General features: G+C 39.1%; 1 protein-coding gene across 2 annotated transcripts in view; it reads left to right on the top strand.

Annotated features, from left to right (window-relative positions):
• ARFGEF2 (ADP ribosylation factor guanine nucleotide exchange factor 2) overlaps nt 1-12,331 on the top strand; it is a 49,651-nt gene that overhangs the window by 19,607 nt on the left and 17,713 nt on the right. For both annotated transcript variants that reach the window (XM_063297088.1, XM_063297089.1), the window contains exons 12-22: nt 742-881; nt 1,265-1,373; nt 1,929-2,130; nt 3,501-3,612; nt 5,971-6,176; nt 6,990-7,074; nt 7,173-7,344; nt 8,243-8,394; nt 8,757-8,885; nt 9,306-9,464; nt 12,026-12,173. In XM_063297088.1, coding sequence (XP_063153158.1) covers nt 742-881; nt 1,265-1,373; nt 1,929-2,130; nt 3,501-3,612; nt 5,971-6,176; nt 6,990-7,074; nt 7,173-7,344; nt 8,243-8,394; nt 8,757-8,885; nt 9,306-9,464; nt 12,026-12,173 — 1,614 coding nt within the window. The remainder of the gene's footprint in view (nt 1-741; nt 882-1,264; nt 1,374-1,928; nt 2,131-3,500; nt 3,613-5,970; nt 6,177-6,989; nt 7,075-7,172; nt 7,345-8,242; nt 8,395-8,756; nt 8,886-9,305; nt 9,465-12,025; nt 12,174-12,331) is intronic.

Genomic DNA, 12,331 nt, shown 5'->3' with positions numbered 1-12,331 from the left:
CAAGGCATGAGGGAATGTAGCTGGTGTATAGGCTTTTGCTGTAATGAATTTATTTGCACCATTTAATTTCTTGACAAGGATAGGCAGCCTATAGGTTATAGGTGACTATCCAATCTAGTGTTTGTGGTCTCTGGAGCTCAGCCCCCATGGCAAAATTTTAGTAGCAAAATGAAAAAATCAGCTGCACCTTTTTTTTCTTAACACTCTTAGTTCTCTTAAAAAAAAAACTAAACTAAAATTTCTTCTCCAAAACAGGCTGAAAATACCTACCCTCTTTGCTATGCTTCTTGCATCCTACCTTATGATGCATGTTTTAAAGACGAATAGTGACTAATACAAGATAGGCCAGTTAATTCATTTGTACAGGGATTTTACCGAAGTACTTATTATTGAAATCAGCCATTACAGATTGCTAAATGGTACCATATCCAGACTACCATTTAGAAGCGGTCTGAATAAAGGTGCTTTGGATATGAAGGGCAAACAAGGGAACAAAGGGGAGTCTCTAGATTTGCCTGAAACATTCCCTCCCTTTTGAAAACTCAGGTTCAGGACTTTTTAGGGTTAGGAAATATTCCAGTCCTGATATCATAATAGGTGTCCTATTATCCCATAACAATCAGGTGTTCTTTGCTTCAATATATTTTCTTGATTAAAATGGAAAAATGCCTTGTGATGTTCTATTGTCTCTCTAAACTATTGCCAATCAACTGAATTTCATAAACTGCACTTCTGTTTTAGATGCCCAGTGTGTAGTGGACATATATGTTAACTATGACTGTGACTTGAATGCTGCTAATATTTTTGAACGGCTTGTAAATGATTTATCTAAAATCGCCCAAGGACGGAGTGGACATGAGTTAGGCATGACGCCACTGCAGGTAAGATCTCGTTTGTTTATTCTGAAGTAATTGAGAATGTAAATGATCGGTAACACTTTCTCTTAGATAAATATGCAGAGAAGTTCAGTATTAATATATTTTCATACTATTGTTTCTTTGCATTAGTGTATCCCAGTTATTCTATTAACTTGTGTATCACAGAGTTTGGGAGTGTGTTTAGGTTGGAGGCAGTTCCAGACTTGGAGTTAGTGATAGTGATAGAAGAGAGAGCACCATAATTTAGACAATCCTAAAGCATGATTGGTTTTATTTTTGCACCAGTCCTTGGTCTTCTTGGTGAATCTGCATTGCACTTCCTTTAAGATGAAGCTAATGACCTGTTTTCAGTATAGTTGTTCGTTCTCCACTTTTTTTGCATATAGGAACTAAGCCTAAGGAAGAAAGGTCTTGAATGTTTGGTCTCTATTTTAAAGTGCATGGTTGAATGGAGCAAAGACCTATACGTGAATCCAAATCATCAGGCCAGCCTTGGTAAGAAATTGCTTTTCTGTATCCAAAAACATTCTTAAATAGTTGGTAGTTCAAATTTTCTTGCTTCCCATGTATTAAGTAAGTCTGGTTTTTTGATCTTAGGTCTTCACAGAGCTAGAATTTTCTATGGCAATTTTTGCGGTGCTATTTCAGGAAGTGAGATGTGCTACCCCAGCCTTTCTCCATCTGTGATCCTCCAGAAATGTTGACTAGCATTATAGGAATTGAAATCCAACACATCTGGGAGTCAAATGTCCTTTTCAGCAGGATTCTAGTTCCAGTTAATTAGCAACTTGCTGAATTATTCAGTTGGGCACTGTAACATAAGAACATTTGTGATGAAAAGCAAGCATTTTTCTCCTGGTGTTCCCACATATGAAAGGCCAGCTCACCCTGTATTGATCTATTAGTTCTGTAGACTAGTAGGAAATTTGGAGATTGTTGATAGGATTACATCTTGATTTTATAGCTCTTATTCAAGGTTGGTGCAGGAGTCTGAATACATTTCCATCAGTTGTATGTAGGTTTTGAGTATCTCTTCCTTTTTTTGTTCAGGTCCAGATAAACCTTCAGATCAAGAAATGGGGGAAGGAAAATGTTTAGAGATTGGGGGACGAAGAAGCAGTGCAAGCTCTTTAGACTCAACTGTATCCTCAGGAATTGGGAGTGTTTGCACCCAGACTGCTGTTGCTGATGATCCAGAGCAATTTGAGGTCATCAAGCAACAAAAAGAGATAATTGAACACGGGATTGAACTGTGAGTTGAAATTACTACTAGAGTAGTTTCCAATGGTCTTTTCCTGATAGATACATTTTATTTCCTGTGTATTGTTTCAGTAAAAAGAAATAAAGGTATTGCCAAGAAAGTTACAATGAAAACACAAGTGAACTTCAAATGGTCTCCTTTAGCTAATTTATTTTACGGACTGCCCTTTATTTGCATTCATAAAATAAATTCTCTGTTTGTTAGAAGCCCACTGGAATGTAAAATTAACAGCAGCCAAATTTTAAATTGTAAATATTCGTTTTGAAGAAATATTGAATTTAGACAGTTCTTTTAGTGCTTGAGTGTAAGTTTGGATGAAGTTTATTATAAATGGGAAATGCACTTATGTTTTCTTTAAATGACACACCATTTCTTTGAATGAACAGTATGTTAAAATCTGTAGTCCTTTCTTCCCTTGTTCCTCAGTTTCCTCTGTTTGCAAGTTATTTTTCTTTAACTGATTTCTGCTCTTTGCTGATTCTTTGCACAAAGTAATTGTTCCATAAAATTATGTAACATAGTGACTTTGGTCAGGGATACCTTGTATGAGCAGAAAGGCACTTTTGCTTATATTAGGCTGCTTTGCTGAATTCTTCTGATGTTCGTATTCAGCTAGTTTCCACTATCTCATCTCATGCTGTCCCATTCCATGCTGTTAATTCTTTTATCTAGCTCTCTATATTTTTGTACACAAATTAGGATTTCAACACTGATATTTAACTCTAGTTGTATTGTGCAAGATAGGTGGCAGCATCTGCTTAACCTTGTTTGGGCTTAGACGTTAAGTACGGCTATACCTGGTTGGTACTTGGATGGGAGACCTCCATGGAATTTTGGGGCTGTAGGCTAGACTTGGAAAAGCACACTAATTCTGTTTTGCTGCCAAGAAAACTCCATGGGTGTGTAGATGAAGTCCCCAGGAATCAAGCATGGTTTGAAGGAGACTTCATATTCTACAGTATTTTTAACGATATGTTCTGAAAAGGGATCAGTTGGGGTCAAACATGAGGGGCATATGCTTTAATAGCATTTGTGTAGTTTGTATAACTTTTTTTTTAAAGTTGGTTTTCATGTAAGAGTCTTTCTGTGCCACTTTAGGCTGGGTTTGTATAATACATACAACCCATTTTCTGGGTTCACTCAACACATTAAATCATAAATTAACCAATGTTAGTCTAAATTTCCATAATATGTCAACAAAGGTACAAAAAACTAAGTTTAACACGTTGCACATGTAACTAGGTTCTTCCCTATTTTAGTTAAGCTTGTTGCATGAAGCAAGCCTTACACCAAGCTTATAAGAGTCACAGCACAAGCAATTTATACTTTTTTCTCTGCCCTGTCTTATCTCCACCAAATAGATTTAACAAGAAATCCAAGAGAGGACTACAATATTTGCAAGAGCAGGGAATGCTTGGTGAAACAGCAGAAGACATAGCACAGTTTCTGCATCAAGAAGAGCGCCTGTGTTCTGTAAGGCTAAATCTTGCATTGACAAAACCATGTGTTTTTTTCAAATTGTGCTTTACACGTTCACAAGATTCTCACAGATTTTTGTATTTGATGGTATAAGTGAATCTAAATATTGGACTACGAAGTACCTAATGGTCATATTTAGATGCTTCCTCTTACTGGAACCTGAGAACATTTATGTCCAGATTGGCAATGAGGGTGACACGGACCCTCACTGGAGGGAGTAACACTCAAGTTCACATACAGAGTCACTGTGAGGAATATGCTGAGCATCTGATGGATAAAGTCTCTTAGATTCACTCCCCGCTGGAGCTCAGTTTTGATGCAGGGCCAGTGGAGCTGCAGGAGTTAAATCTGGCATGGTTATCTGGGAGGAGCTTGATCCTGTTGAGTCTGAGGAAGTGGACAGGGTTCTTCTAGCTGTTAGGATGGAGGTAGTGCATCTATCCATGGTCTTCTTGACCTCTCAGCTGCTTTTGATACCATCAGTCATGGGATCCTTCTGGACTGACTCCCGAAATTGGGTGTGGGTGGCATTGTGTTGTGCTGGTTCTCCTCCTTCCTCCAGAGACAGTTCCAGTTGGTGTTGATAGGAGGGGAGAGGTCTGACCCATGGTCCCTACTTTGTGGTGTGCCACAGGGCTCTGTCCTCTCCGCCCTTATGTTTAGCATCTACATGAGGTCACTGGGTGAGGTGATCTGACAGTTTGGGGTGAGGATTCACCAGTATGCTGATGATACCCAGCTTTACATCTCTGCCCCAGGCTGCCTGAGTAATGCCATGGACGTCCTATCCCAATGCCTGGAGGCTGTGCGAGCCTGGATGGGGCTCAACAGACTTCAGCTCAACCAGACAAGATTGAGTGGTTTTTGCTGTTTGGACCTTCCAGTGCTGGGGATTTTCCAGCTTTGGTTCTGGATGGGGTGGCACTGCCCCAGACAGACGCAGTGCGCAGTCTGGAGATCCTCTTGATCTCACGGCTCCTGCTGGAAGAACAGGTGGCAGCCGTGGCTAGGAGGGCCTTTGCATACCTTCAGGTGCTGTGCCAGTTGTGCCATTACAGGACTGGGTGGCCCTGCTCACTGTCACTTGTGATCTCCTGTCTGGACTACTGTAGTGCACTCTACATGGGGCTGCCCTTGAAGAGCATTTGGAAACTTCAGCTGGTGCAAAATGCAGCTACACAGGTAGTAAATGGTATCAGTTACTCAATACATGTAGCATCACTACTCCGTGAGCTGCACTGGTTGCCAGTGTACTTCTGGGTGCAATTCAAGGTGCTGGTTGTCACCTTTAAAGCCCTTCATGGCTTGGGGCTGGGTTACCTGAGGTACCATCTTTTTCTGGTTATTTCTATCCATCCTATCTGGTTCAAAAGGATGGGCATGCTCCAGGTCCCACTGGCCAGGGAATGCTGGCTGGCAGGGCCCAGGAGGCGTGCCTTTTCTATGTAGTACCTGCCCTATGAAATATTCTCCCTCCAGATTTTAGGGTGGCCCTAACTCTGCTGGCCTTTTGCATGGCACCAAAGACCTGGCTCTGGGCCTGGGCCTGGGGTCCCAAGGGTGTGAAGGGACCCGTCTCCTGGTTGTGTTAACAACCATTAATAATGATATCTTCCTCGGGTGCTGTGTATTTTAATTTTTGTATCTTTGATGAGAATTTATTTTTAATTTAAAGAGTCACTTGTTGAGATGGGTAGTCATACAAATTGAGTAAGTAAATAAAATAAATATTTAGTTTAAAAAAAACCATGATACTTAATGGCTTAAGGGCTTGTTAACAAGCTGTCTTGTTCCGAGTTCATAGCCTTTTTTGGTCAGATACCAAGTAAGTTTAAAATGGTATGACTGATTACTTAAAAAAAAAATCATAGAAATAATAGAGCACAAATAAAAAGCAGAGGGGACATCCCTAGCCTACACTGTGGCTGATTTATCTAAGTTCTTTTCCCCACTTTCGTTTATCTGTGTTGAGGAGCAGTAGCATTAGTAATGCTTGGATGGAGATGTTTGTTTCTTCTTCTTCTTCTTCTTCTTCTTCTTCTTCTTCTTCTTCTTCTTCTTCTTCTTCTTCTTCTTCCTCCTCTTCTTCTTCCTCCTCTTCTTCTTCCTCCTCTTCTTCTTCTTCTTCTTCCTCTTCCTCTTCTTCTGAAAACACATGATGAGATGCCCTTCAAATGGTGACTGCTATAGCAATAATTGTCAGATATGGTACTTGTGTAATCTAATTATATGTCCTACCTGTAAGAATAAAAATAATCCACAGTAGCTACCATTATAATGATACCATTATGAAGTTTTAAAAATGAAGCTTTAATTATGCTTTTTCTTCCATCTTTTGTTTTCTCATGTTAGAGCCAAGTGGGAGAATTTCTGGGGGATAGTAACAAATTTAACAAGGAGGTGATGTACACCTACGTAGACCTGCTTGATTTCTGTGGAAAGGACTTTGTCTCTGCTTTACGTATATTTCTGGAAGGATTTCGGTTGCCTGGTGAAGCTCAGAAGATTGATAGACTAATGGAAAAGTTTGCTGCTAGATATATTGAATGCAACCAAGGGTAACTTAAAATATATGATGTACTGTGGGGTAGTAGTTAGGGTGCTGAACTGAGATCAGGGAGACAAGGTGCAGGTCCACCCATGGAAGCTCTTTGATGACTATGGACCAGTCACAAGATAGGAAATCTAATGAATAAATAAATAGTAAATGCCATAATGCAAATGAGTGAATTTTTTAAAGCCTCCATTGAAAGAAAACTGAGATGATTAGCTAATTGCCTTGCTACTTAGTTCCATCAAGCAAAATAGGCTAATAGTTCTTTAAAAAAAATAAATACAAGTTACTATATCAACTATCCTCAACCTGGTATCCTCTAGATATATTCGAACTGCAACTCTCAAACTTCCAGCCAGCTTGGGAGATATACTCTCAAGATACCTGGAGGTTTCAAGTTAGGATTTGTTTTATCTGTTTAAATAAAATAGGTTGTAGCTACAAATTTTTTGGGTCAATACAAATTTTAAAAGCAGAAATGTTATTCCAAGATGCTAACAAAATTATAGAAAACAATTTTTTTTTCCTAGAGATTTTTCTGGTTATATGTTGTGGCAGTTCTTCCATATGAAATTCTGAGATAGCAGAAATTCAGAATTGTCAAGTTCCTGTTTTTCTGTGCTGAAATTGATAGAAACTCTGGAAAACCCTCCAGTTACAGATGGATAAACAATTCCTACTTTTCTGCATGAATGACATTTTTAAAATGAGTAATTTCAATAGGAATCATTTTTTAAAAATGGATATGCATATATGAAGGTATAACAGAGACAAAGATGTAGTATTCTAAAATCCTTTTTGTTTCTTTTCTTTCCAGCCAAACTCTCTTTGCTAGTGCCGATACTGCTTATGTTTTAGCATATTCTATTATAATGCTGACAACAGACCTGCATAGTCCTCAGGTATACATGTACATAAATTTAAAGAAAGATTTTGCCAGCAGGTATGGTTGAGTTTCTAGGAAGCTAAAATCTTCTCTACTAATGTTTGAATTTAACAGGTAAAGAATAAGATGACAAAAGAACAATACATAAAAATGAACCGTGGGATTAATGACAGCAAAGATCTTCCAGAAGAATATTTGTCTACTATCTATGATGAAATAGAAGGAAAGAAAATTGCAATGAAGGACACAAAAGAATATGCAATCACAACCAAATCTACTAAACCAAGTATGACTTTTACTCCCAAACCCTCAAAAATACTTAGCTTTTTTTTAGTATGCCATTACTGTTTGGCTTAAGCAATTAAATTGTTGTGAGTAAAGTGTTAGTCAAATCTTCACTTGTCACATTGGGCCAACATATTTTTCAGCCACTGTTACCTCCCAAGGCTGGTAGTGTAAAATAAATACCTGTTAAAGCTTCTTGGATGAAGAATGTTTATTTAAAATCATTAAGGGCTTTTCCCTACTTGCCCCTAACCTGGGCATGGGCATGCAACAGCAGCCTCTTCTTTTACTTGATCCCCCTGGCATTGCTTGGGAATCAACTTGGAGACTCCCTGCCCTTCTGCCTGCCACCTCTTCCAGTCTGGGCAGCTGATCCCCAGTGTAGGAGAGGGGACAGGCAGGGGACTGGGGACAAATTCTGGCAGATGGCTAGACCCATGTGTCTATTTTCTATTCCTCCCATATCACAAATCTCAGGTGATCACTTAACTGATGTCTGGCACATTTTTGTGAAAGTTGGGAATGAGAGTATTCCAAAGTGGTGGTTGCCACTGCTGCCTTTCCTGGCAATAAATAATAATAATCCAGAATGAGCCAGTCCTAATAAAATAATAGCAATGGAAGCATATACTTAGAAAAGTAAGATTATAAGAGCTCCCAGGAGCACTTTGGGCCTGATTGTAATAGAAGAATAACTCTTTAACAGTAAGTTATTGACTGTAACTTACCTTGTGTGTGTTGGCTTATTTTGTTGCTTATCAATTATTTATATTTTGTTAAGTTAGATTTCTTTGGGAATGTAGAAAGAATATTTTTTCTTAATGTCTATATGCTGCCTTGTTTAGAATTTAGTATACATACACTTAAAAACACATTTGGGCAACAAGATGTTTTTTTAGGTGTAGCCAGTGAGAAGCAGCGACGGTTGTTATACAATCTAGAAATGGAGCAAATGGCAAAGACTGCTAAAGCCCTTATGGAGGCAGTAAGCCACGCAAAGGCACCTTTTACTAGTGCAACTCACCTGGATCATGTCAGACCTATGTTCAAAGTAAGTATGCAATTAAAGAATGCTCTTTAACGTGGTTTTCAAATATGCCAAATGTAAAACTGAAATTGTATCTGCAAAGTGTCTGTTTAATAAATGGGATATTTAGGGTGTGCAGTGACACATTTCATGAGTGTGAAAGACAGGCTGGAAATAATGGAGGAAAGAGGATATGTGTTAGACTTTGCTATAGACAAAATTCAAAAAGATATTTAAAACCTTGCTTTATTTCTAGGTTTAGTATTAGATTAGGAGAAGCAGTCACCTTTGTCTTTATACTAGATTGCTCTTTGGTGCAAGATGCATTTAGATGATAATAAATTAAATTTAAAGCTATTTCTTTTTCTTTACCTCACCAACATTAGCTTGTGTGGACTCCATTACTTGCTGCTTATAGTGTCGGTCTTCAGAACTGTGATGACACTGAAGTTGCATCATTGTGCTTAGAAGGAATACGATGTGCTATCCGAATAGCCTGCATTTTTGGCATGCAGGTTGGTATAGTGCTGGCGTATACAATACATATACAATGTTAAATGCAGAGTAGCAACATTCTGAAATTGTCATATTTCTTAACGTTGGTCTGAAGTTGTGTAGACATCTAGCACTTAAAGGATGTGCTTGATCTGCCAAAATCCCAGGCTCAGTCCTTGGCTTCTCGAAAGGGTAGAAAAACTCCACTCTTGACCCTTGCAGAACTACTACTTGTCATTGGACATGATTTATGGCAGGTTCCTCTTTAAACCACTCAATTCAAACCTTCATTCCTATGTTTCCTATTCACTCTCACACACCTCCAAATCAAGCCTCCAAGCCTAGCTAGCCTTATATAACTTTGTCAGCCCATATCATCTCTTTTGAGGAAAAACTTTTACAATGGCTTATTTCAACTGATGTTTTTTATAATATTTTAGCTTGAACGAGATGCTTACGTACAGGCACTTGCCCGCTTTTCCTTGTTGACTGCCAGCTCCAGCATCACAGAAATGAAACAGAAGAACATAGATACAATTAAAACACTTATTACAGTGGCACACACTGACGGCAATTACCTGGGAAATTCCTGGCATGAGGTAAAAACCACAGAGTATGTGCTATCAATTTTGCAGAGAAGTATGGCTGCCTTCAATTTATTTATTTATACATTTATCTTATAGAACCTTGCTACAACCTAGCAACTCTCAGCAGTTTAAAAAATGTATAATACAGCAAAAAATTTAAAACATCCACAGTGTGTGTTTACGTTTTTAATTTACATTAAAAAGACACAAATAACAATTATAAACTTCTCCAACTAAAAGAATAGCACTAACAACAAATTAAAAAGAAGAAGAAAAAATGGCACACTGCATGAATGTAGGAGTCCAGAAGGACCCCCAAATCATGAATTTGCTTCTTTTTTGCTTGTCCAGCAATAATACTGGGTGTTGACAGAGAACTCTGATGTACAAGTAGCAGCTGAATGGGTTCCATTTCAATCTATTCTCTTCCATCTAGGCCCTTACAGCCTCCCAGTATCAGGACAGGATGTCAATGGCATCTCCCCTTATAGCCTGGGTAGCAAAATAAAGTTGACCAACTTCTCCCTAAACTGTCAGCTGACCTCTCCCAGGGCTTCATATTGATGTTAAAGAGCAGGGGAGACCAGACTAATTCACGTGGCACCCCACATATCAGGGGCCATTGGGCCAACCTCTCAATCCCCTGCTCCCAATTGAAAGTACCCACCGAGGAAGAAAGAGAACCACTGCAAAACAGCACCTCCAATCTCCAACCATTCCCCATGGTAAGATACCATGGTTGATGTACTGTGTTGGAGGTCCCCAAGAAGTCTAACAGGAGCTGGTACACTATCCCATCTAGGTTCTGACCCAGGTCATCCAAGAGAATGACCAATACCATCTCTCACCTATACTAGGGCTTGTTCCCCAATTGAAAAGGGTCCAAAAAATCCACTTCATCAAGGGTGCTGTGAAGTTGGTCCACCACCACCATTTCAACAGCCTTCCCTAAAGAAGGGGATGTTGGAGATCAGATGATAGTTATTGAAAACCCCTGGATCCAGGGATGGAGTCTTTAGAAAGGGGCATACCATAGCCTCTTTCAAAGCTGCTGGTAACTCTCCCTTCCACAAGGAGGCACTGACAGGCTCCAAATCCAAATAGTTACTTCTTTACCCACTCCTCACAGGGCAGGACTCCAAAGAATAAGTGGCAGAGGATAGTCTATGAATAACCTTATCCACTTCCTTTTATTGAGTTTACAGGCCAAAAGGAGTCCCAGAAAATAGGGCAAGATATGGCCTAATATCTCCTAAAGACTCAGCAAAGTCTTTTGCAGAGTCAAAACTTTGGCAAATGTCTTATTGTTGTTATTTATTTATTTATTTATTTATTTATTCAAATTTTGTTACTGCCCATCTCTCCCAAAAGAGGGACTCTGGGCGGTTTGTAAGCCGCCCAGGATTACGGTGCATAAGATGGGTGGCTATATAAGTCTTTCAAGTAAGCAAATAAATATGGGCAACTTCATCAGTTTACCTCCTGTTGCCAGTTGCTCAACAGGCATTGGGCAGAACTGCCTGCCAGAGAACTGGGATATTCCCCAAGCATTCTTGGAAAATCAGTTGGATCCATTTGGCTGGAGCTGACCATCCAAATGGGCCCCTCCACCTTACAGAGATTATGCTGGTCTATAACCATAATAAAAATTTGATTTGAGAGGTTACAGGTGGCTCTCAATCACAATTAGATCAGGTGTGATCTTACCATGGCAATGGGGTGATAGAAATCCCCTCCATCTCCAGATCACCTAACATCTGCTTTGAGGCAAAGAAAAGCAGGATAAAAACGTTTTAAATAATTAAATAATTTTATATTGAATTAGTGCTAATTTTAGAACATTGGAGTTTCAATTTGTAACATGTCTAAACACTGGAATCATCACTAGCCTGTATATTGTAAAGTGTCTCCACTTTTAAAAAAAATATGTACATCACCTAACATTTTTTCCCCAATTCACCAAACTGCACAATGCATATTTTTGTATGCTAAATTACTGGTTGCAAATCAATTACAAATGTGTGCACTGTTTAGCATTGGAGTTTAAAAATAGTGTAGGTTCTGGTTTCTCACAGTGACCAGTCATATACCTCTGGGAAGCCCATAGCAGGACAGAAGGGCTATGTCTTTCTCCTGCTATTGTTTCTCAACAACTGGGATAATATGCTGCCTATGAACCTAGAACAGAGTAAGCAAATGTAATTTGGTCAAGGGACTACATTTCAGATGTTTTGTCTTTGCTGGCTGTAGTTAGCGATATCAAGATGTCTGTAAAATAGATGGGCAAATATTTTTCAGCCTGTTTTTTGGAGACTGGGGAAGAGGGTTTAAGAGACAAAGTGGGTGCCATAAGTCTCTGGTGTTATAACACCAAAAATTAGGGAAGATCAAGCCAAGTTTTGAAGCCATATTACAGACCTAAAATATTGTTTATATATACACAGCTATTCTTTAGTGAGGACTGGAATGAAAAGGGAAGCCTTTGCCTATATGGAGTTAGCGCTAGACTCTGGAAGCACTTTGTTTAGAAAGTTTGTTGTCACTGAATTTGATATTGAATTTGCTTTCATTAGATTCTGAAATGTATCAGCCAGCTGGAGTTAGCACAGTTGATAGGAACTGGAGTTAAAACACGCTACCTGTCTGGGTCTGGTCGTGAAAGGGAAGGGAGTCTCAAAGGTTTCACAACTGGAGGAGAAGATTTCATGGGTCTTGGACTGGGTGAGAAGAATTGATTTGACACTTTTCTTACACTTGTAGTTATAGGCTATTTCCATCAGAGCATTTTGTCACTGCAGTGAATGCTCAGGTTTTCTTTTACATTTCTGATGGACCTAGCTGTTTTAGCCTTAATTGCATGAATGCTTTTTAATGTAATA

This window comes from Candoia aspera, chromosome 3 (genome assembly GCF_035149785.1).
Source record: "Candoia aspera isolate rCanAsp1 chromosome 3, rCanAsp1.hap2, whole genome shotgun sequence".
Lineage (NCBI taxonomy): Eukaryota > Metazoa > Chordata > Lepidosauria > Squamata > Boidae > Candoia > Candoia aspera.
Note: the sequence above shows the minus strand (reverse complement) of the source record. Positions and strands in the feature narration are given on the sequence as shown.